This window comes from Palaemon carinicauda, chromosome 32 (assembly GCF_036898095.1).
Source record: "Palaemon carinicauda isolate YSFRI2023 chromosome 32, ASM3689809v2, whole genome shotgun sequence".
NCBI lineage: Eukaryota > Metazoa > Arthropoda > Malacostraca > Decapoda > Palaemonidae > Palaemon > Palaemon carinicauda.
This window is the reverse complement of record NC_090756.1, coordinates 16,449,567-16,470,681: the sequence shown is the minus strand read 5'-3', so window position 1 is coordinate 16,470,681 and position 21,115 is coordinate 16,449,567. Positions and strand designations below refer to the sequence as shown.

Below are 21,115 nucleotides of genomic sequence, written 5' to 3'. Positions count from 1 at the left end.
AGGGGAAGCAACACCGTCCTTAGAACCCTGGTGTTGACCTGGTGTTAATTGGTCAACACTCTTGTTCGACCGGTCCCCAGAGGAAACTGATCAAGCAGGAGCTTTGAGAAGAGATTTGGGGGGGAGGTTAAAGAAGAAGTCCGAGGTTTCTTCGACTTCAAGGAAGACCCCGAAGGCAAAGATTCTCTCTCAGACTTCTTCTTGTGCTGTCACCCAAATCTCTCCCACTGAGAGGAAAACCACTCAACGCATTCCTCGCAGGTGCCATCCTGTGCAGGCTGGACACAACGAGTGGTCAGTCTCGGCTGAGGACATGAAGGTTCGGCAGGAGTGTCCGTCAGGTCCTGGACAGGTCTGCATGATGGACATGAAGAAGCAAGCACACACTGAGAGGAAAAAGAAAAAAGTAAAAAGTATAAGTCAAAATGGCAGTCAAATGCATTGGTAGGCGGTGAGAGACAATGTCTGTTCTTGGCCAAACCAAAAGCAAAAGATGTGTGTGTGTTTGTGAGCTGGGTAGCCGTCTAACCCCCTACCCCTCACTAACTAGCGATGGGGTAGTTACACCTCGCTATAAGTCTCATGATTAGTCTTCCAACTTGGCCAAAAGTATAATCCCTATAAATAGGGAAAGGGTTTGTATTTAGTGGGAACAACCATAAATTTCTACAAAGCAGAAGCCACATTGACTAACTATATCAACTTTCACACTATACTGTACAGGAAAATTTATAACACAGTCACTTAAGCTCAATACTATAATATTAAATTTTACATGCAGGAGAGGAATTTCAAGTAACATCCCAAAAATCAATAAATAACAGTTTTGTAAGCTTTTAAAGCAGGGCTAATCATAACAAGGTGACCATGTAAAGAGTCTTGTTTCATGAAGCTGAATAAACAACAGTCATCAGGCTTTGATAAATTAGAAATGATACAGTGATTCCTGTAACTAAGAACTGATGTTCAGATTATCAAAAACTCAAACCAGAAACCAGACTTGCATATCTTGATTCCAAGAGATTTGATCTTAACCAAAATGTGAAAATTCGTAAAAGAAGTTTGACAGATAGTTGGTAAGCAAACAAAAGGAATAGAAACCGATCCAGAGAAAGACTTTAAAAATTATTGCATTATTTTCAAGATGCATCTAGCGAATATAGATAATGAGTAATAATAAGTACATAAGTTGAATATTTCAAAATAGGAGAAGCACATTAATCATTATTTCAAGAACAAAAGCATCTACAATACTAATGTACAGTATTACAGTATTACCTTCAGCATGACTGGTTACATAACTCTTTCAGGAGTGTGTCCCAACTCCTAGGAGCAGGTCTTTTCAAATATTCGCCATCTATCAATAAAGGACCCCAGTACAACAATATTTGTGTATTTATTAAAATTTTGTCATTTCCCCAAAAATAAAAATAATCATCGGGCAGCTGACGACAGCTAACTAATCGATGATACGACATACAGTATTACTTCTTAATCTTAATATAACATTCTTATTTCACCCCACAATTAAAATCAAAGTGCAGCAGCTAATTTTGAACTAATAAATCACATGTGATTCAAATTTTCCCTGACTCAAGTACAGTAGATACTAATAAGTAACTACTTATTCCTTACTTCAATGGTCCAGGTTTGCATGAAGTCTGATGGCAGAGTGCATTTTTCTTCTTTTTCTTCACTTATAGGCTTGGGCACTTACACATCTAGAGTTTTATCAACTTGTCTTAATGTTGCTGAAGGGTATTTTGTATGGGTCCTGTTTATGATGGGTGGCGTATCATTTGACTACAGGCTCAGCCAATAGCACATCTGAAGTTTTCCCTAACTGAAGTAGGTGCTATCAATCAATCCAGATGACACTCTAGAGGGTTTTATACCAATGTGACAAGCAGACCTCTTTTATCGGACTTGGGGAGGACTCTTTACCAGTTCAGTAGGTATATTCCATAGTGAAGGTCTGTTGAATGGCCCTGGGTTCAAACAAACCATTTCTAGCTCGGTAGTAAGAATTAGCTTTAATATCTTGTTACAATTTTGGTTTCTGTTTGAATAAATTTTCTATGTAGGTTATAGAAGTTTAGACTGTGCCTGAAACCTAGTTTTATTTTCTTGCGGGTGGAGAATGTACTTTTAAAACCTCCATGATAATCAGAATGGATTAGGGTAATCTAAAAAGTAATATTACTTTTCTAAGAAAGTTCTCTGCTTTAAAGATCTTTTAAAGATCTCAAATATACAAATACTTTCTATTTTCCAGTAACAGATTGGCTATTACCATTCATCATCATCTCCTGTACCTATTGATGCGTAGGTCATACCCTGTTATGAGATTTTGAGGGTGGGAACTTTATCTTATGCTCCATTCATTCTTTCACAACCAACTATTGTCACACAAAAATTAAGACACTATATCACATGCATTTTTGGGCAGGAAAGGCAGTGATACGTCTGAGAGCTATAAAGTTGTACGATAACAAGTCATATGTTAAAAGTTCTTAATTTGTTTATGAATCTAGACTTTCAAAGCTAATCTTTCCCAATAAAATACTGTACCATTTTGTTTCTAGTTAAGGATACAGTGACAATCAACTGCCAGATGGTGTCGTGGTTCCCAGAATGGGGGTCAATTTGCACAGATAGAGAACAGGAAAGCATAAGCAAAATGAACATCACGCAAGTATAAAAATAATAAATTCTACCATAAAAATTCGGTCAAAACACTAATATACTCAAATTGCTTTTGAAAACAGAGGAGAAAGAGTCAGAAGAAACATTGAAGGCACATACGGACATTAGCCTAGCCGAGCAATAAATGATTCTCGCAAGCAGTGAGAAAGGGATTACTTCTAGTGGCAGAGCCAATCAAATATAAAAATTATATAAGCTTTGTTCATTCATATAACCATTCACAACTAAATTGATAATTCATTGGTAAAAATAATGTGTCTGCCCACCGGACAAACATTACCAACTAATGAGCAAACATGAAAAGGGGATCAAAGATACTGTTACCTTTATCCTAGAGGGGTCCTGGGAAAATAATATATGCAGTACTGTACTGAACTTTTATATGAGAAAAGTGAGTTATTAAAGTATTCTACTTTCAAAACGTTACTTACTCTACCTTTAACTCTATTACAACAATTTTTACGTAAAGTAGCTTAACTATACCACTATTTTAAATATCTTGAATTACAGATCTAGTTCATATTGAATTTTTTTCTTAAATCAGAGGATATAATTGGACCTAAGATATTAAGATTAAGTTGATGTGGGATAAGAGAACAAAAAAAAAAAAAAAATAAATAAAAGGAGAAAAGAATGAAAAAATTGTTCGTCAATGATTGTAAACACAAAATCTTACTAAATGTTACTTACCCTTTCTATAACTTGCCTTCACTCTCATTTTTTCATGGTTATTGATTTTTTTTTAATTAGGCAACTTAAAATCCACTTTTGGAAAAAAAAAAAAATCGAGTTAAGTCATTTGTCAAATTGCTCTTCAGGAGAAAATTATGAAACTATAGACTTTAGCTACAGTTATATTGTGAATTTTTGCCTTGTGTTGTTAAATCTCTCAATAATATGCTACAGTAATTGATTGCAACAGAAAAATTGTTACAATGAACAGCTTGAACATAATTGTAAGCAGTCATCAATACGAAGGCCACAATGAAATCAAAACCACAAATTAACATCTTCCACAGGTTCATTTCTTTCAGCTAAGGCTGGCCTAAAGAATGCTCATTCTTAATCACGTGGAAACGATAGCACAAAAACAAAGTTGGACGGAGATTGAGGGGAAAAGGTCAAAAGCGAAACAACGAAATACAATGCTCGTACAAACGTACCTGCGAAATGATAGTCTTTTTGATCACCATACCAGCCATGGCAGCCTCTTCCGCTTGATCTGTGGGCTGGTCTGTATCTTCGGGTCGCGACTTCAGAGACGCAAGCTTGATCTCGTCGCTCCTCAGGACATTCAGCGTGTCCTCAAGCATAGGCTGGCTACCGGGCGAGAGCTTTATACGACCGTCTACCAATGCGCCTGAAAGATTAAAAGAACTATTCAATCATTTTGATCAGTTTCTTTTAGGTTCTACTGTCAATTTACAAATAAATAGACATAGATTTATCATGGTTCACTTTTCATTCTCCAACTTAATAATTATTTACAAAGGACAGAAATAAAATTCAACAAAATCCACCTGAAAGATTAAATAAAATATTCAAACACTTTGATGAGTTTCTTTTAGGTTCTACAGTCAATAATACACATAAATACCGTACACAGATTCATTTACTGTACATTGAAAAACATTGAATACAAACCTAAAACATCCTGTATAAGTCGGTGGGTCGTTGTGAATCGTTGATCATCTTGCATGTGATCCAGCATGAACCTGTAGATCATCATCCTGTCTTCCATGTGTTCTTTGCCAGCTAGAGAGAACAACTCCTTCTCCTCGGAGCTCTGGGTGAATCTGTTATAACTTTCGTGTTCCTGCAATATCAAACCCATCAAATGCCATTTGTAAATCCATATATCAAAATTATTTCAGGGAAAATTTTTTTAATATATAAATACCTCATAAAAAATATACTAATACCAAGATAAAATGCATACCATAGTATGTTGAACAGGCTGGTATGAGCCTTTTCATAGTTTATGAATGACATATCTATTTTAAAATTTCTACCGATCTTAAGATATTTTATATTCTTTATTTATCAATTTTCATATAGTTTATTTACTTCCTAATTTCATTTCCTCACTGGACTATTTTTCCTCTTGGAACCCTTGGGTTTATAACATCCTGCTCTTCCAACTATAATTGTCACTTAGCAAGTAAATATAATAATAAGATCTCTATCAATGAGTTCAAACGCAAGACTCTAAAGAGTACAGGGTACTGATACTATGGTACTCTAAGTTTTAATATCACAAGCATCATGGCAACAACTATAATTACCCTGAAACAGAGATGCTCAATCCAGTTAAGCAAAACATAACTAGGAGTAGAGTGGGTCAAACTACCTCCAAATAACAGAAAGAATCTTAGGATATCTGAACTAATAAAGTACAATGCCAAAAGAATAATGAAAATGGTACTCACCTCGTAGCAGTTATAATGGAAAATGCATTCAATAAAGTGCTGACAAAGAATCTTGGGGAAACGTTTCAACAGTCTCTCAGTAATGTAGAAAAGAACGGTGCTTCTCATGTCTTCATGATCATCCGTTAGGCACTGAAACAAACGGTTAAAGAAGGTCAAGTAACCTTAAAGTGAGCCAAATACCTATTTACTTACAATAAAAAATGAACCGTGAGCTAACTAGCCCACTTTTAGTATAACTTTTAGGTCATTAGTGTTACTCAAATACTTTTTGAAATACTATAGGTAGGTTGAAATCACAGGAAGATTAATTCCCTACAATATTAATAGAATTTTATATTTTATAAACCTACATAAAATCTAAAGTAAAATATATAAGTAAACTGCTTAAGGAAAAAATAAGGACAGAAAAACTATGATAGATTTACAGAACTACAATGACATGAGTTACATTAACAAAGATGTCAAGAATATATAAGACTTCTTTTTGGAAGGTTTCCAGCATGGCCCTTGAGTACAATACTAGCTGTATTGAATGTGTTTTGGGATGTCCTTTGACTCATAGCTGTATTGAATTTATAAACTTTAAGCTATATGATTCAGTTCATAGACCAGTGAGGTCATTCAGCACCATGGCAAGAAGGCTATAAAATATATAAGATAAGAATAATAAGTGTCGCTACCTAGAAATCCCAAACAGACAAATATAACACTCAACTTGGAGCAGGGATCTCTAAAACGTCGGACATCTTCCAAAAAACACAAAACAACATAGAGCAAAACATAACACGTCTGACCAACGCAAGTGCTGAGGAGGAATGAGTATAGGGGATGGGGAGATGTAGGGGTAGAGAGGGTTAGTCGTAGTAGGAAGCACAGACGGGTGTAGGACGGCACCTTGTTGTTCCAGGGGATGTTGATGAAGGAGAAGTCTAATTGGAGAGGGACCTATGGTCGTGGTTCTATCACGCCCCAGTTATCTATACAGACACACTAAGAGTGAGCGAGCTAGGTTTATTCCTGGCATTCCATGCATCTCTATTTCTCTGGTATATTCAGCAGTAATTATGCCTTAGAAATGGTGCTAGAGGAGCATTTCATAAGAAATATTTTAATCGTAATTATGATTTCTGCATTCTGGGATTAAGCCTACATAGGTAATTACCAGTAGTTTAATCCACCCAGAGATAAACCAATCATTGTGTTCTCTTTGAATGAAGAACATATCAATCCAACATTGGATTTATAGATTTAGTTTTCTAATAATAAATTCATCATTCCAAAAAGCCTGCAATTTTTAAAACACACTGACACTTTGACGCTTTGACTGCTTCATCATTACTTTCATTTGCCTAAATTTCTAATTACAGTAAGCCAAGACAGCTAAGCATCCGAAAAGCTTCTAGCATGAGTCTCTTTGAAAACAAAAACAATTTGCGTTAACCTGCAAGATGCGGTAGAAGAAGGATCCCTTCAGCTTGAGATAGTCTTCTTGCAACAAATTGATGAGCAGCGTGAGAGTGGTCCTCCTGACCTCCAGATCCGGATCACGCAAGCAAGCAGTCACTTGGGGCATCAGGGGATCCACAAGAGTTGCGTACCTGAAAAACATCAATAACTTTGTAGATGCATTACCTTAATAATAGAAAAATTAGTTCTATACAATACTTATGTTATAAAATTTAAATGTTATGCATGAATGGCAGAACCAAGGCACGGGACATTGTCCAAGATATCAACCATTTATACATATGATCAACACCCAAGCTAGAACCAGAAAGGGCAAGGCAATGGCTACTGATGACAGTAATGTTTGAAGGGGAATTCAAATGTCTAGCTGATTAACAGGTTGATGTGGCTTCCCTTCTACCTGCCGGTCGTTAACGATCTCGTTGCATTATAAAGGTCATTCCAACCTTTAGAGAAGTCATAATCCTTTTACAGAATTCAAATTTATATTCAAAGAATTAAAGGAGAACTGTACTTAAATAAAGTAGGTTGGCTTGGGCACCAGCCACCCTTTGAGATACTACTTCTACAGAGTTATTGGGTCCTTTGACTGACCAGATAGTACTATATTGGATTTCTCTCTTGTTACGGCTCATTTTTCCTTTGCCTACACATACAAAAAATAATCTGACCTATTCTTTACACACTTTTCTTTCCTCATACACCTAACAACACAAAGATAACTGAAAAATTCTTCTTTCCTCAAGGTGTTAACTACTGCATTGTAATTGTTCAGTGGCTACTTTCCTCTTGGTAAGGGAAGAAGAGTTTCTTTAGCTATGGTAAGCAGCTCTTCTAGGAGAAGGCCACTCCAAAATCAAACCATTGTTCTCTAGTCTTGGGTAGTGCCATAGCCTCTGTACCATGGTCTTAAACTGTATTGGGTTAAATTCTCTTGCTTGAGGGTACCCTCAGGCACACTATTCTATCTGTTTCCTCATTTCCTTTCCTCACTGGGTTATTTTCCCTCTTGGTGCCACTTGGCTTATAGCATTCTGCTTTCCCAACTAGGGTTCTAATTTAGCAAGTAATACATACATACATATACCAAGGCACTTCCCCCAATTTTGGGGGGTAGCCGACATCAACAAATGAAACAAAACAAAAAAAGGGGACCTCTACTCTCTACGTTCCTCCAGCCTAACAAGGGACTCAACCGAGTTCAGCTGGTACTGCTAGGGTGCCACAGCCCACCCACCCACATTATCCACCACAGATGAAGCTTCATAATGCTGAATTCCCTACTGCTGCTACCTCCGCGGTCATCTAAGGCAGCAGCAGGGCCTACCGGAACTGCGTCACAATCGCTCGCCATTCATTCCTATTTCTAGCACGCTCTCTTGCCTCTCTCACATCTATCCTCCTATCACCCAGAGCTTCCTTCACTCCATCCATCCACCCAAACCTTGGCCTTCCTCTTGTACTTCTCCCATCAACTCTTGCATTCATCACCTTCTTTAGCAGACAACCATTTTCCATTCTCTCAACATGGCCAAACCACCTCAACACATTCATATCCACTCTAGCTGCTAACTCATGTCTTACACCCGTTCTCACTCTCACCACTTCGTTCCTAACCCTATCTACTCGAGATACACCAGCCATACTCCTTAGAAACTTCATCTCAAACACATTCAACTTCTGTCTCTCCGTCACTTTCATTCCCCACAACTCCGATCCATACATCACAGTTGGTACAATCACTTTCTCACATAGAACTCTTTTTACATTCATGCCCAACCCTCTATTTTTACTACTCCCTTAACTGCCCCCAACACTTCGCAACCTTCATTCACTCTGTGACGTACATCTGCTTCCACTCCACCATTTGCTGCAACAACAGACCCCAAATACTTAAACTGATCCACTTCATTAGGTAACTCTCCATTCAACATGACATTCAACCTTGCACCACCTTCCCTTCTCGTACATCTCATAACCTTACTCTTATCCACATTAACACTCAACTTCCTTCTCTCACACACTCTTCCAAATTCTGTCACTAATCGGCCAAGCTTCTCTTCTGTGTCTGCAACCAGTACAGTATCATCCGCAAACAACAACTGATTTACCTCCCATTCATGGTCATTCTCGTCTACCAGTTTTAATCCTCGTCCAAGCACTCGAGCATACACCTCTCTCACCACTCCATCAACATACAAGTTAAACAACCACGGTGACATCACACATCCCTGTCTCAGCCCCACTCTCACCAGAAACCAATCACTCACTTCATTTCCTATCCTAACACATGCTTTACTACATTTGTAGAAACTTTTCACTGCTTGCAACAACTTTCCACCAACTCCATATAACCTCATCACATTCCACATTGCTTCCCTATCAACTCTATCATACGCTTTCTCCAGATCCATAAATGCAACATACACCTCCTTACCTTTTGTTAAATATTTCTCGCATATCTGCCTTACTGTAAAAATCTGATTCATACAACCCCTACCTCTTCTGAAACCACCCTGTATTTATAAGATTGCATTCTCTGTTTTATCCTTGATCCTATTAATCATTACTCTACCATACACTTTTCCAACTACGCTTAACAAACTAATACCTCTTGAATTACAACACTCATGCACATCTCCCTTACCCTTGTATAGTGGTACAATACATGCACAAACCCAATCTACTTTTACCATTGACAACACAAAACACATATTAAACAATCTCACCAACCATTCAAATACAGTCACACCCCCTTCCTTCAACATCTCAGCTCTCACACCATCCATACCAGACGCTTTTCCTACTCTCGTTTCATCTAGTGCTCTCCTCACTTCATCTATTGTAATCTCTCTCTCATTCTCATCTCCCATCACTGGCACCTCAACACCTGCAACAGAAATTATATCTGCCTCTCTATTATCCTTAACATTCAGTAATCTTTCAAAATATTCCGCCCATCTTTTCCTTGCCTCCTCTCCTTTTAACAACCTTCCATTTCCATCTTTCACTGTCTCTTCAATTCTTGAGCCAGCCTTCCTTACTCTCTTCACTTCTTTCCAAAACTTCTTCTTATTTTCTTCATATGAATGACCCAATCCCTGACCCCACCTCAGGTCAGCTGCCCTCTTTGCCTCACGTACCTTGCGCTTTACTTCCACATTTTTCTCTTTATAATTTTCATACTTCTCTACACTATTACTCTGCAGCCATTCTTCAAAAGCCCTCTTTTTCTCTTCCACTTTTACCTTCACTCCTTCATTCCACCATTCACTGCCCTTCCTCATGCTGCCTCCAACAACCTTCTTGCCACACACATCACTTGCAATCCCAACAAAATTTTCTTTTACTAACTTCCACTCCTCCTCTAAATTGCCAGTTTCTCTTACTTTCACTTCGTCATATGTCATTTTCAACCTTTCCTGATATTTACTTTTTACCCCCGGTTTTATTAGCTCTTCAACCCTCACTAGCTCCCTTTTACATCCACCTACTCTATTCCCCCACTCTTTTGCTACAACTAATTTTCCTTCCACCAAAAAATGATCAGACATACTGTTAGCCATACCCCTAAACACGTGCACGTCTTTCAATCTTCCAAACATTCTTTTAGTAATCAACACATAATCCATTAATGCCCTTTCTACTACTCTTCCATTTGCCACTCTTACCCATGTATACTTAGTTTTATCTTTCTTTTTGAAAAGGCTATTACTTATCACCATCTCTTGCTCAACACACATATCCACCAGTCTCTCACCAATCTCATTTTCACCTGGTACGCCATACTTCCCAATGACACCTTCTACCTCTCCAGCGCCCACTCTAGCATTTAAATCACCCATGACAACCACATAATTCCTTCTACACACCTAGTTAATTCATTCCAGAACTCATTCCGCTCTTCTTCACTTTTCTCACTACCTGGCCCATACGCACTGACAAACGCCCAACATTCCCTACCCAACCTAACCCTTACCCACATTAACCTAGATGATATCTCCTTCCATTCCACTACTTTACCTGTCATCCATTCACTCAGCAATAAAGCCACACCCTCTCTCGCTCTTCCCCTTTCAATCCCAGACACTCTACCAGACATTTCACCAAACATCACTTCACCCTTTCCTTTTATCTTCGTCTCACACAAGGCCAATACATCCATCCTTCTATTCCTAAACATACTTCCAATTTCACATCTTTTACTCTCTATCGTACTACATCCCCGCACATTCAAACACCCCAAAACTAGAGTGCGGGGAGCAGTCACTCTCCCCCCAGCTCCATCTCTTTGTTGCTGTCTCAGAGGATGTAGATACAGGAAAGGGGGTTCCCAGCCCCCTCGTCCCGTCCCTTTTAGTCGCCTCTTACAACACGCAGGGATAACGTTGGCGCTATTCTAATTCTTATATGCCCCCGTGGCCACAGGGGGCAATAATAATAATAACAATAATAAACTAACCTCACACACATATCTGATAGTGTAAATACAATGTTGATCCTAATTGCTGAACAAATCTTCGTGTCAAGCATTTTTCCAAGTGCAGGAATGATACGTTTAGCTTGTTCCTCGTGCTGCAAGCACATTTTACCCAGGGCTACAATTGCCACAGCCTGAAATGAGCAGAGAAGTATTACTTTAACATAACAATAGATTTGAATTATCAACTACAAAGACAATGCAGGTCATAATTAAAACAATCCTAAAGGCATCAAAATGTAAATGACATTATATTCATTTAACAAAAAATACTTTCTATAATTTCCTCGTAAAAGACAATAAATTAATAAATTCCAGCACGTCTTTAATACATCCTTGGACACAAACGATTTAGAATTTATTTTCAGAGGAAAAAAATACTTACGTCACTCTCATTCTTAAAGCACGTGTCTTTTCCTAATACTGTCACTAATAAATTGATATCACTTATAGTAATCTTTGTGAATCATACTGTATAAGGTACTTAAAAGCTCCGAGCAACTGTCTTTGACAACAGCTTCCTCTATGCTCTTGTTAAATTATCTTTGAAGAACAAATCCTTTGATGAACCTCTATGAGAAACTACCAATAAGACTCGGTGGTTTTACTCTACCTAATTTCATCATCGACATAAAAGTTCTTTATAGAACTGGAATAACATTTGACAAAAAACAAGTAAATTTCTGAAGAAGAATTTCATAAAGTTTTTCTTAGATTCAATTGATGTCTACTAAGTACTAAATCTAACTGTTTATATTACTTTACTTATCATTCACTAAATAATTATATACTGCACTCAAACATAACCATACACACAACAAGCTCAGTGTACAATATTCTTCTTTATTATAGATAACCCCAAACAATCAGCACATTAATTTGCTAATTGTTAAGAAATGAGGTATACCAAATAAAAAGGAAATGCACATGTTAACCCTTTTACGCCCAGGCTATTTGGAACTTTCCAACCCTTAACCCCCAGGTTTTTTTTTTTTTTAAGCACATTTTGCAATATATATTTTTTAAATTGCTCTAACAGCCTTAATTTTTGTCATAGAGAGGTCAGGTTGGTCTCATTCTTTTGGAAAATGCCTGAAGTTTCTCATAAAGTTATCAAAAATATGCCAAAAAAAAAAATGTAAATAAGTTTTTTGCAAGGACATACCAGTACGTCCATGGGGGTAAAGGGATGAGTTTTGAGAAAAGTACCAGTACGTCCATTGGGGGTAAAAGGGGTTAAAAGTGAAAATCAAACAAATAACCTTGATTATACAGCACAAAACTCTAACTTGGATCAAATCCAAGTTATGTCACTTAATCAAGAACCTAACTCCAATCTAAGTTGGAAGAAGTTTACTATAAAAAAGAGAAAACATCTGATAATCTTTACCCGAATCCTAGTAGTTGGCTTGTAGGAAATAGAAATTGGCTGAGAACTCTGAGTCTGAGAGGATGGGAGTTTGAGAGGCCTTGGACGTTTCCCCAATTGTTGAAAGATGATACTTTGAATATACAAGAACATTCGCTTGTTGACCTTACGAGGGCACAGCAACGCGGCCTCTCCCAAGGTGAAGATATGACTGTGGAAGGATAAGGAATGACTTGTAAATATAGCTTAACTCTATTTTCAGATAAAGACTTGAATGCTTTTATTATTTCAAGCTCTTGCAAGCATAATTTCTCTTAATACTGAATTCAATTATAGTATCTAAAACTAGAAGCTATATATCTAAAATACTGTATGTCTGGATTATTATGAGTTTTGAATCTCTGATATTTGGATTCACTGCAGTTTATGTACGGTTTTCAAATAAGACTTCATAGGTTACCATGATTTAGGCTCAAAATGTCACAGAAAGAAGAGTACAGTAGTGCATTAGGGAAGAACTGCACAGTAGTAAATATGGAAGCAGCAGAGAAAATAGTCAGAAGGCCTAAATAATACCAGACGAAGGGTGTAGCAACTCAGAGAGAAAGTGCGCAAGAGAACTGACAAAACTTATTAAACAAAAGAAAACTGACATCATAAATAGAAAGATGATCCATTACATAGCTGCTTTACAAGCTAAATCTAGTATATACCATTATTCTAGAAAAATATAATTGAAATATGATTTACAGATTAACTGATAAACAACAGGGTAAAATTTACCGGAAGAGCTTCTCTTCTCCCTCGGCATCAAGGCTGGACTGCGACTGTTCGAACAGGACACTCGCCAGATAATCATCGCAGGATTTCAAGATAGGTTCGACCCACTTCTCCAATGCTACCAGACCTAAAAACGATAGACAAGGATCTTCAGTAATTGTATCGTGAATGATTTCACATTTTACGAGCTACGTAAGACTCCCCAAGCTATAAAAGCTACAAGCTTACTAAAAAAAGGAGAATTTTCATAGTAAAATTTGTTATTCTACACACCCCAGATGTTCACCTTGCTTCTTTTCAGGAAGCTCGATTTATTGAAATTTACCACTAAAGTTTTCTATATTTTCATTTTCTTTCTTTTCAATGGACAACATGGCTCTAGTTAGTTGATGAGACAATTTGGAGGTTGACCCTTTCAACACTGCTACGAATATGTGTACGTGTTTTACCATCTAGTAAGAAAGAGAAGCAACATATACTACGTAATTTTTTGTTCTTAACCAAGCAAAGGAGTTTTTATACAAAGGGAGTTTAAAGTCTAACTAAAATTATTTTATGTTAGTGTATAATAAGATAGGTCATTCCTCTAAAAATTAATTCCTGAAATTTTCAATGAACGCTCCTCCCGTATCTTCAAGAAACGTTCTCAACTAAGGAAACTTAGCCAAGCTTTTATTCCACCGTAGCTCGTGACGTCAAAGGAGTCGGGCAAAATCAAAACAAACATGGATACAGCAGGTTCAAACTAGAGATTATCCTACTTTCCCAAGGTCTTATGTCAGCGTCTCTCCCGCTCAAATGCAAGAGGTTTTTTCATGGAGGTCCAATGACTTGAGGTTTTAAATGTTACAGTTTATTTACCTAAAAATGGAGATAGAATTTTTTGATAAAATCTTTCATCTTTTCCTAAGGGATGGTTGTAAATACTCTTTTGACCCATGAAGGTCCAGGTTCATAAACTACTACATCAATAGTGAGGCGTTACAGTGACTAGTGATTTTTTTTTTTTTTTCAAGGAGAAAAGTGTTCAATGCCCGGTAAAGCACCAGTTATAACATTATCAGGCGATATTGCAAATGTAGTAACACTTCCTAAATATGTCATAACTTTTTTTGTAAGATGTCAAACATTTTTCAGAATCTGCATATTAAATCAAAATATGGCAGAGGAAAGGAGGAAAAAGATGACAACGAGTAAAAAGGCAAAATGAGTAAGATAAAATGAGTAAGTTGATCATGAGTAAGATGGCAAAATGAGTATGACATTAAGTAAGATAACAATGAATAAGATGACAAAATGAAAATGACAATAACTATCCAAATATTTCGTAAAACAGCCGTTTGTCTAGACGAACACTCGGGAGATACTCGGTTCTTTACAGTAGCTACAGGCCAATACGATGTTAGCGCGACTCCTATGACGTCACGCACTGAAGGCAGGTGCACTTGTGAGAGGTGGCTGCTGCGCGTGAGGTAGGCCATATTTGGCAGGCTCTTCAAGCGGGTCAAAGGAGATATGAATACTTTTAACAGCGAAAAAACGTTGCGTGTATTGTTGCCCTTCACTTTCAATAGCTTTCAAAATTTTCATTCTGGTTAGACTTTAAGGCAACTTATTGGTTACCAGAGTGTTTCTGAAGCTCATCCCCTCTTATTTTTTTCCACCAATAAATATCTGATAGACATCACGACGTCATCTTCACATGAGGTATGGAGAGGACTTTCTTGAATACTTAGCCAGTGTTCCTTAGGCTGTCATTCATGAAGGATTATCACAGTTTTATGAGTAAACATTGAAAATTCAAATTCTAAATTATTTTCTTTTTTTATTCGATTTCCCATAATTTTTTTTGTGAATTAGGGTCCGAGTACCTGCAGATAGCTAAGATGAGGATTAAAGTGATAGTGATGATAAATTAATTATATCATTATTATATCAGTAAGGAAGGCTGGTTCGAGAATTGAAGCGACAGTGAAGATGGAAATGGAAGGTTGTTAAAAGGAGAGGAGGCAAGGAAAAGGTGGGCGGAATATTTTGAAAGTTTATTGAATGTTGAGGATAATAGGGAGGCAGATATAATTGCTGTTGCAGGTGTTGAGGTGCCAGTGATGGGAGATGAGACAGAGAGAGATTACAAGAGAGGAAGTGAGGAGAGCACTAGATGAAACGAGAGTAGGAAAAGCATCTGGTATGGATGGTGTGAGAGCTGAGATGTTGAAGCAAGGGGGTGTGACTGTACTTGAATGGTTGGTGAGATTGTTTAATATGTGTTTTGTGTTGTCAATGGTACCAGTAGATTGAGTTTGTGCATGTATTGTGCCACTATATAAGGGTAAGGGAGATGTGCATGAGTGTTGTAATTCAAGGGGTATTAGTTTGTTGAGTGCGGTTGGAAAAGTGTATGGTAGAGTAATGATTAATAGGATTAAGGATAAAACAGAGAATGCAATCTTAGAAGTACAGGGTGGGAAGAGGTAGGGGATGTATGAATCAGATTTTTACAGTGAGTCAGATATGCAAGAAATATTTAGCAAAAGGTAAGGAGGTGTATGTTGCGTTTATGAATCTGGAGAAAGCGTATAGGGAAGCAATGTGGAATGTTATGAGGTTATATGGAGTTGGTGGAAGGTTGTTGCAAGCAGTGAAAAGTTTCTACAAAGGTAGTAAAGCATGTGTTAGGATAGGAAATGAAGTGAGCGATTGGTTTCCGTTGAGAGTGGGGCTGAGACAGGGATGTGTGATGTCGCCATGGTTGTTTAACTTGTATGTTGATGGAGCGGTGAGAGAGGTGAATGCTCGAGTGCTTGGACGAGGATTGAAACTGATATAAGACAAAAATTATCATGTACTGGTTGCAGACGCGGAAGAGAAGCTTGGCCGATTAGTGACAGAATTTGGAAGGGTATGTGAGAGAAGGAAGTTGAGAGTAAATGTGGGTTAGAGTAAGGTTATGAGATGTACGAGAAGGGAAGGTGGTGCGAAGTTGAATGTCATGTTGAATGGAGAGTTACTTGAGGAGGTGGATCAGTTTAAGTACTGGGTCTGTTGTTGCAGCAAATGGTGGAGTGGAAGCAGATGTACGTCAGAGAGTGAATGAAGGATGCAAAGTGTTGGGGGCAGTAAAGGGAGTGGTGAAGAATAGATGGTTGGGCATGAATGTAGAGAGTTCTGTATGAGAAAGTGATTGTACCAACTGTGATGTATGGACCAGAGTTGTGGGGAATGAAAGTGATGGAGAGACAGAAATTCAATGTGTTTGAGAGGAAGTGTCTAAGGAGTATGGCTGGTGTATCTCGAGTAGATAGGGTTAGGAACTTAGTAGTGAGGGTGAGAACGGGTGTAAGAAATGAGTTAGCAGTTAGAGTGGATATGAATGTGTTGAGGTGGTTTGGCCATGTTGAGAGAATGGAAAATGGCTGTCTGCTAAAGAAGGTGATGAATGTAAGAGTTGATGGGAGAAATACAAGAGGAAGGCCAAGGTTTGGGTGGATGGATGGAATGAAGAAAACTCTGGGTGATAGGAGGATAGATGTGAGAGAGGAAAGATTGTGTGCTCTCTTTCTCCCACTGGTTAGAGAAGATCATAGGAACTCTCTAAATGCTAAAACTAAATCGCTCTACCAAAGAGCAAATGGAGTCTCTGTGGATGGACTAAAAAGTCTTTGACACACTCACTCACTCACTCACTCACTCACTCACTCACTCACTCACTCACTCACTCACTCACTCACTCACTCACTCACTCACTCACTCACTCACTCACTCTCTCTCTCTCTCTCTCTCTCTCTCTCTCTCTCTCTCTCTCTCTCTCTCTCTCTCTCTCTCTCTCTCTCTCTCTCTCTCTCTCTCTCTCTCTCTCTCTCTCTCTCTCTCTCTCTCTGTGTGGAAAAAACTTCAAATCGATATACAATTAGTATAAAAATCTTGTATGTTCTTAGACTGATGCTTATTTATTAAAAAAATAAAATAGATTAAATTTAGAAGTCTATTTACAAAGATTATTTATGAAAGGCCGAATTTGTCAAAAAAAAATCATTAGTAACGAATTAAGAAAATCATTCTTAATCACATAAAATCATTTATATTAAATCAAGGCAAATGGAAACCTCACTTGCAAGCAAGCTGTTGGACGCGAGTTCGAGACCCGATCAATCTCGATAATTTCTTGCAATGTCTGCAACCTCACAATCCTTGAGAGCTAGGAATTGGAGGTTGGGTGGAGCTATGAGGTCTACCTGCTGAGTCATCAGCAACTATTACCTAGCCCTCCCTTGTCCATGCTTGATGGATAAGATTCTTCTTACTGCACTATAATTGTTCAGTGGCCACTTTCCTCTTTGTAAGGGTAGAAGAGAGACTTTAGCTATGGTAAGCAGCTCTTCGAGGAGAAGGCCACTCCAAAATCAAACCCTTGTTCTCTAATCTTAGATAGTGCCATAGCCTCTGTACCATGGTCTTCTACTGTCTTGGGTTAAGAGTTCTCTTTCTTGAGGGTACACTCGGGCACACTGTTCTATCTTATATCTTATTTCTCTTCCTCTTGTTTTGTTAAAGTTTTTATAGTTTATAAAGTGATATTTATTTCAATATTATTGCTCTTTTTAATTATTTTATTTTTCCTTGTTCCCTTTCCTCACTGAGCTATTTTCCTTGTTGGAGCTCCTGGCTTAAAGCATCCTGCTTTTCCAACTAGGGTTGTATAATAATAATAATAATAATAATAATAATAATAATAATAGAAATAGGAATGAATGGCAAGCGATTGTGACGCAGTCCCGGTAAGCCCTGCTCTTCCTCCGGTCGCCTTGGATGACCGCGGAGGTAGCAGTAGTAGGGGATTCAATGTTATGAAGCTTCATCTGTGGTGGATAACGGGGGAAGGTGGGCTGTGGTACCCTAGCAGTACCAGCCGAACTCAGTTGAGTCCCTTGTCAGGCTGGGAGGAACGTAGAGAGGAAAGGCCCCATTTTTTTAATTTGTTTGATGTCGGCTACCCCCCAAAATTGGGAGAGGGGCTTTGGTACAGTCAGACCTCTCTTCACGAAAGATACTACTTACAAAATTTTCAAGCTGCGAATATTTTTATGACTCACTTTACGAAAAATATTTAATTTTAAGAGAAGAGATTTGCCAGCCAGGCCGAGAATAAAATAGTCACCCATCACAACGACTTGAAAAACATGGGTTCAGACAACAGAAAATATAGCTGTAGTCTATAATAGGGGTAACTATAATAGGGGTAACTATAATAGTACAGTACATATGGAACTGTATATTTAGTATATGTACAGTATTGTACACATCTATTGTATCATTTTCCATTTATTATTACATTATGTTGTTATAACTAGTTAATTTACAGGTATTAACAGTTAAAGTATATTGAATGGTTCAAATGTATTTGGCTGAACAGTATCTCATTGTGGTTATACTGGGTTTGGAACGAATTAGGAAATTTACATGTGAAATGTGACTCACAACACAAAAAAAAATCACTTTACGAAAGCCACTCCAGAACGAATTAATTTCTTGTTGTGAGGCATTACTGTATATGTATGTATGTATAATTTTTGCTATTGTCATCATTACTGTACTATTGGCTGCAAGTGAATGCTGATATATCGGCGATTGAAGGTGTTCTCAAGTGGCGTGCTGGGGTAAGTTGCAGTGCAACAGAGTAGTAGTGAAGGGGTTAATTGCAAGAAGCCAACAAGTCCTGCACAAGGGGCTCCTTATTATTTCAGCCTGGAAGTCACAAATGCAAAGCCTACAGTGTGCCTTTAAAGTTGCACTGTAAATAATGATATGTCTGGCACTATGCTTCAAAGAAGATAGGTTACCAGTGACAGAAAATGGAAAAATCATGAGAATGATAAATTGCACTTTAATACTATCATTACCATTATCATCATAATTATGTAATATAAAAACACCATAATAAAATGTGATATTAATTTTGAAAATTTAACATAGTTGGGGATTAAATTGAACTTTCTGGATATATTACTACAGTTCATGTTAGAGACTAAGATTCTTTTTTTCTTTCCTTTCTAAAAGGATACACTATCATTATAATAAAATTGTTTAACCAGACAACTGCCCAAAAACCATTAACTGTAAAATGGATAGAATCTTATGATTAAATACAGATCTGAAAAACTGCTTCCTTGCCAAGTAACAGATCTGAAAAACTGCTTCCTTGCCAAGTAACAGATCTGAAAAACTGCTTCCTTGCCAAGTAACAGATCTGAAAAACTGCTTCCTTGCCAAGTAACAGATCTGAAAAACTGCTTCCTTGCCAAGTAAAAGGTATTCACCAATGAAAATCCAAAACTAATGCAAGCATATACAACTCTGCGGCTCCTACCTTCCACCTCGTCTCCATGCATACTGTACGTCAGTAAGGTCAAGGTGTCCATCATCGAGGATATGAGTTGTCCTCCGATGCTGAAACTGGTGATGGGTCGAAGGAGACGTTCATGGAGGAGTTCTCCTCTGCTTCTTGGGATGTTCTTGATGCTGTTACTCAAAACTTTCAAGACCTGTTGAAGGGTGTATGACCCTACCTGCAAAAGACATAAAAAGAAATTAGATGTGATTGAAATTTCCAAGCCTTAATTTCATAATAGCATTTCAAAGTCAATAAAAATTAGTTCGAAATTGTATGATAGAATTTGTATGGAAAAGAAATTTACTCATGATAGACATAAATAGAATATTTTTTTTCAAGTACTGTTCACCAACAAACGGTAAACTCCAAAACAAATTTTCAAAAATAAATGATCACGCATCATATATAAGATCAATTACCTTATGGTTTACACTACACTGAAGCCTCCGTCTATTCAACAAACTGTTTTACTCGATTTGAAATTATATTTGCATCTTCAATAACAGATATCAGCAACTAAAAATATTTCCATCCAAGTAACTGTACACAATTACTTCAAGTACCGTATCTAATTATGATCTTAAAAATAAATATAAGAACACACATAACATCTACCAATGAATTATGTCTCTTACCGTTGACCCGTCTTGGCATTGCTCTTCGAAATAATTGACTACGAAGCCTGCGTCGGAAATGGTCATGTAGTTAGACATCGACGCTAGGAGTGTCCACATCTCTTCGTTGTGCTCTTTGCCCATGTGAGTGCACACTATTTTCACAATCTGAGGCCTGGAAACCAAGAGGAAATATTATCTAAGATTCGCACTCCAATTGTGCAAATAATCATAAGAAAAATGGTTCTAAAGTTGGTGATAAAAAATAAGTTAGTTCTAAAAAGACCACACTTGAGGGTTTATGAAATCCCAAGACTCCTCTCTCACGAGAAAGGCAGTCTAGACATTTTTCTCTGATAGGTCCATCTGCTCCATGTACTCCTGTTCAAGACCTAAAATGTAAACAGGACGGTAACCCGAAGAAGAAAAGGTGTCCTTTGCTTTCGAATCCATCTTGACTGACGAAGCACTCGGTGCTTTACCATCGAAGGACGAACAGGAGGTCAAGGGACCGAACAGCCCATGAGTGCATGGAATATGATCTCAATGTATCTGTTCACGCTCGTAGAAGTTGTCAGAATGGTCCTGCAATGTCCCTCACCTCGACCTATAGGTCTGACGTATTGGAAGAGCTTTTTCTCTTAGCAAAAAGGTCCCTAGGAGACAATCTCTCTCTGCATCAGAAGGTGATACTCCTACTTCTCCTGAAGACTGTTTGAAGACAAATCAGGATCTACTCCCTTCTTCAGTTTCCATACAGAGGACTCGGTTCTAGAGGAAGCTGAAGAAGGTGCAGAAGTTTGAACACCAGAGTGCAAGAATGAGCTAAAGAGCTTCTCCAGCAACAGTTTGGGAGTACTCTCCCCTGAAGCTGAA

General features: G+C 37.8%; 1 protein-coding gene across 1 annotated transcript in view; it reads right to left on the bottom strand.

Moving 5' to 3' along the window:
- The window catches only part of Cap-D3 (Chromosome associated protein D3), a 64,157-nt gene that overhangs the window by 16,243 nt on the left and 26,799 nt on the right, over positions 1–21,115 (bottom strand). The window contains exons 4-12 of the mRNA XM_068356086.1: positions 20,261–20,414; positions 19,602–19,800; positions 13,238–13,361; positions 12,476–12,665; positions 11,068–11,219; positions 6,580–6,736; positions 5,136–5,267; positions 4,351–4,522; positions 3,870–4,066 (exon numbers count right to left, since the gene is read on the bottom strand). Coding sequence (XP_068212187.1) covers positions 3,870–4,066; positions 4,351–4,522; positions 5,136–5,267; positions 6,580–6,736; positions 11,068–11,219; positions 12,476–12,665; positions 13,238–13,361; positions 19,602–19,800; positions 20,261–20,414 — 1,477 coding nt within the window. The remainder of the gene's footprint in view (positions 1–3,869; positions 4,067–4,350; positions 4,523–5,135; positions 5,268–6,579; positions 6,737–11,067; positions 11,220–12,475; positions 12,666–13,237; positions 13,362–19,601; positions 19,801–20,260; positions 20,415–21,115) is intronic.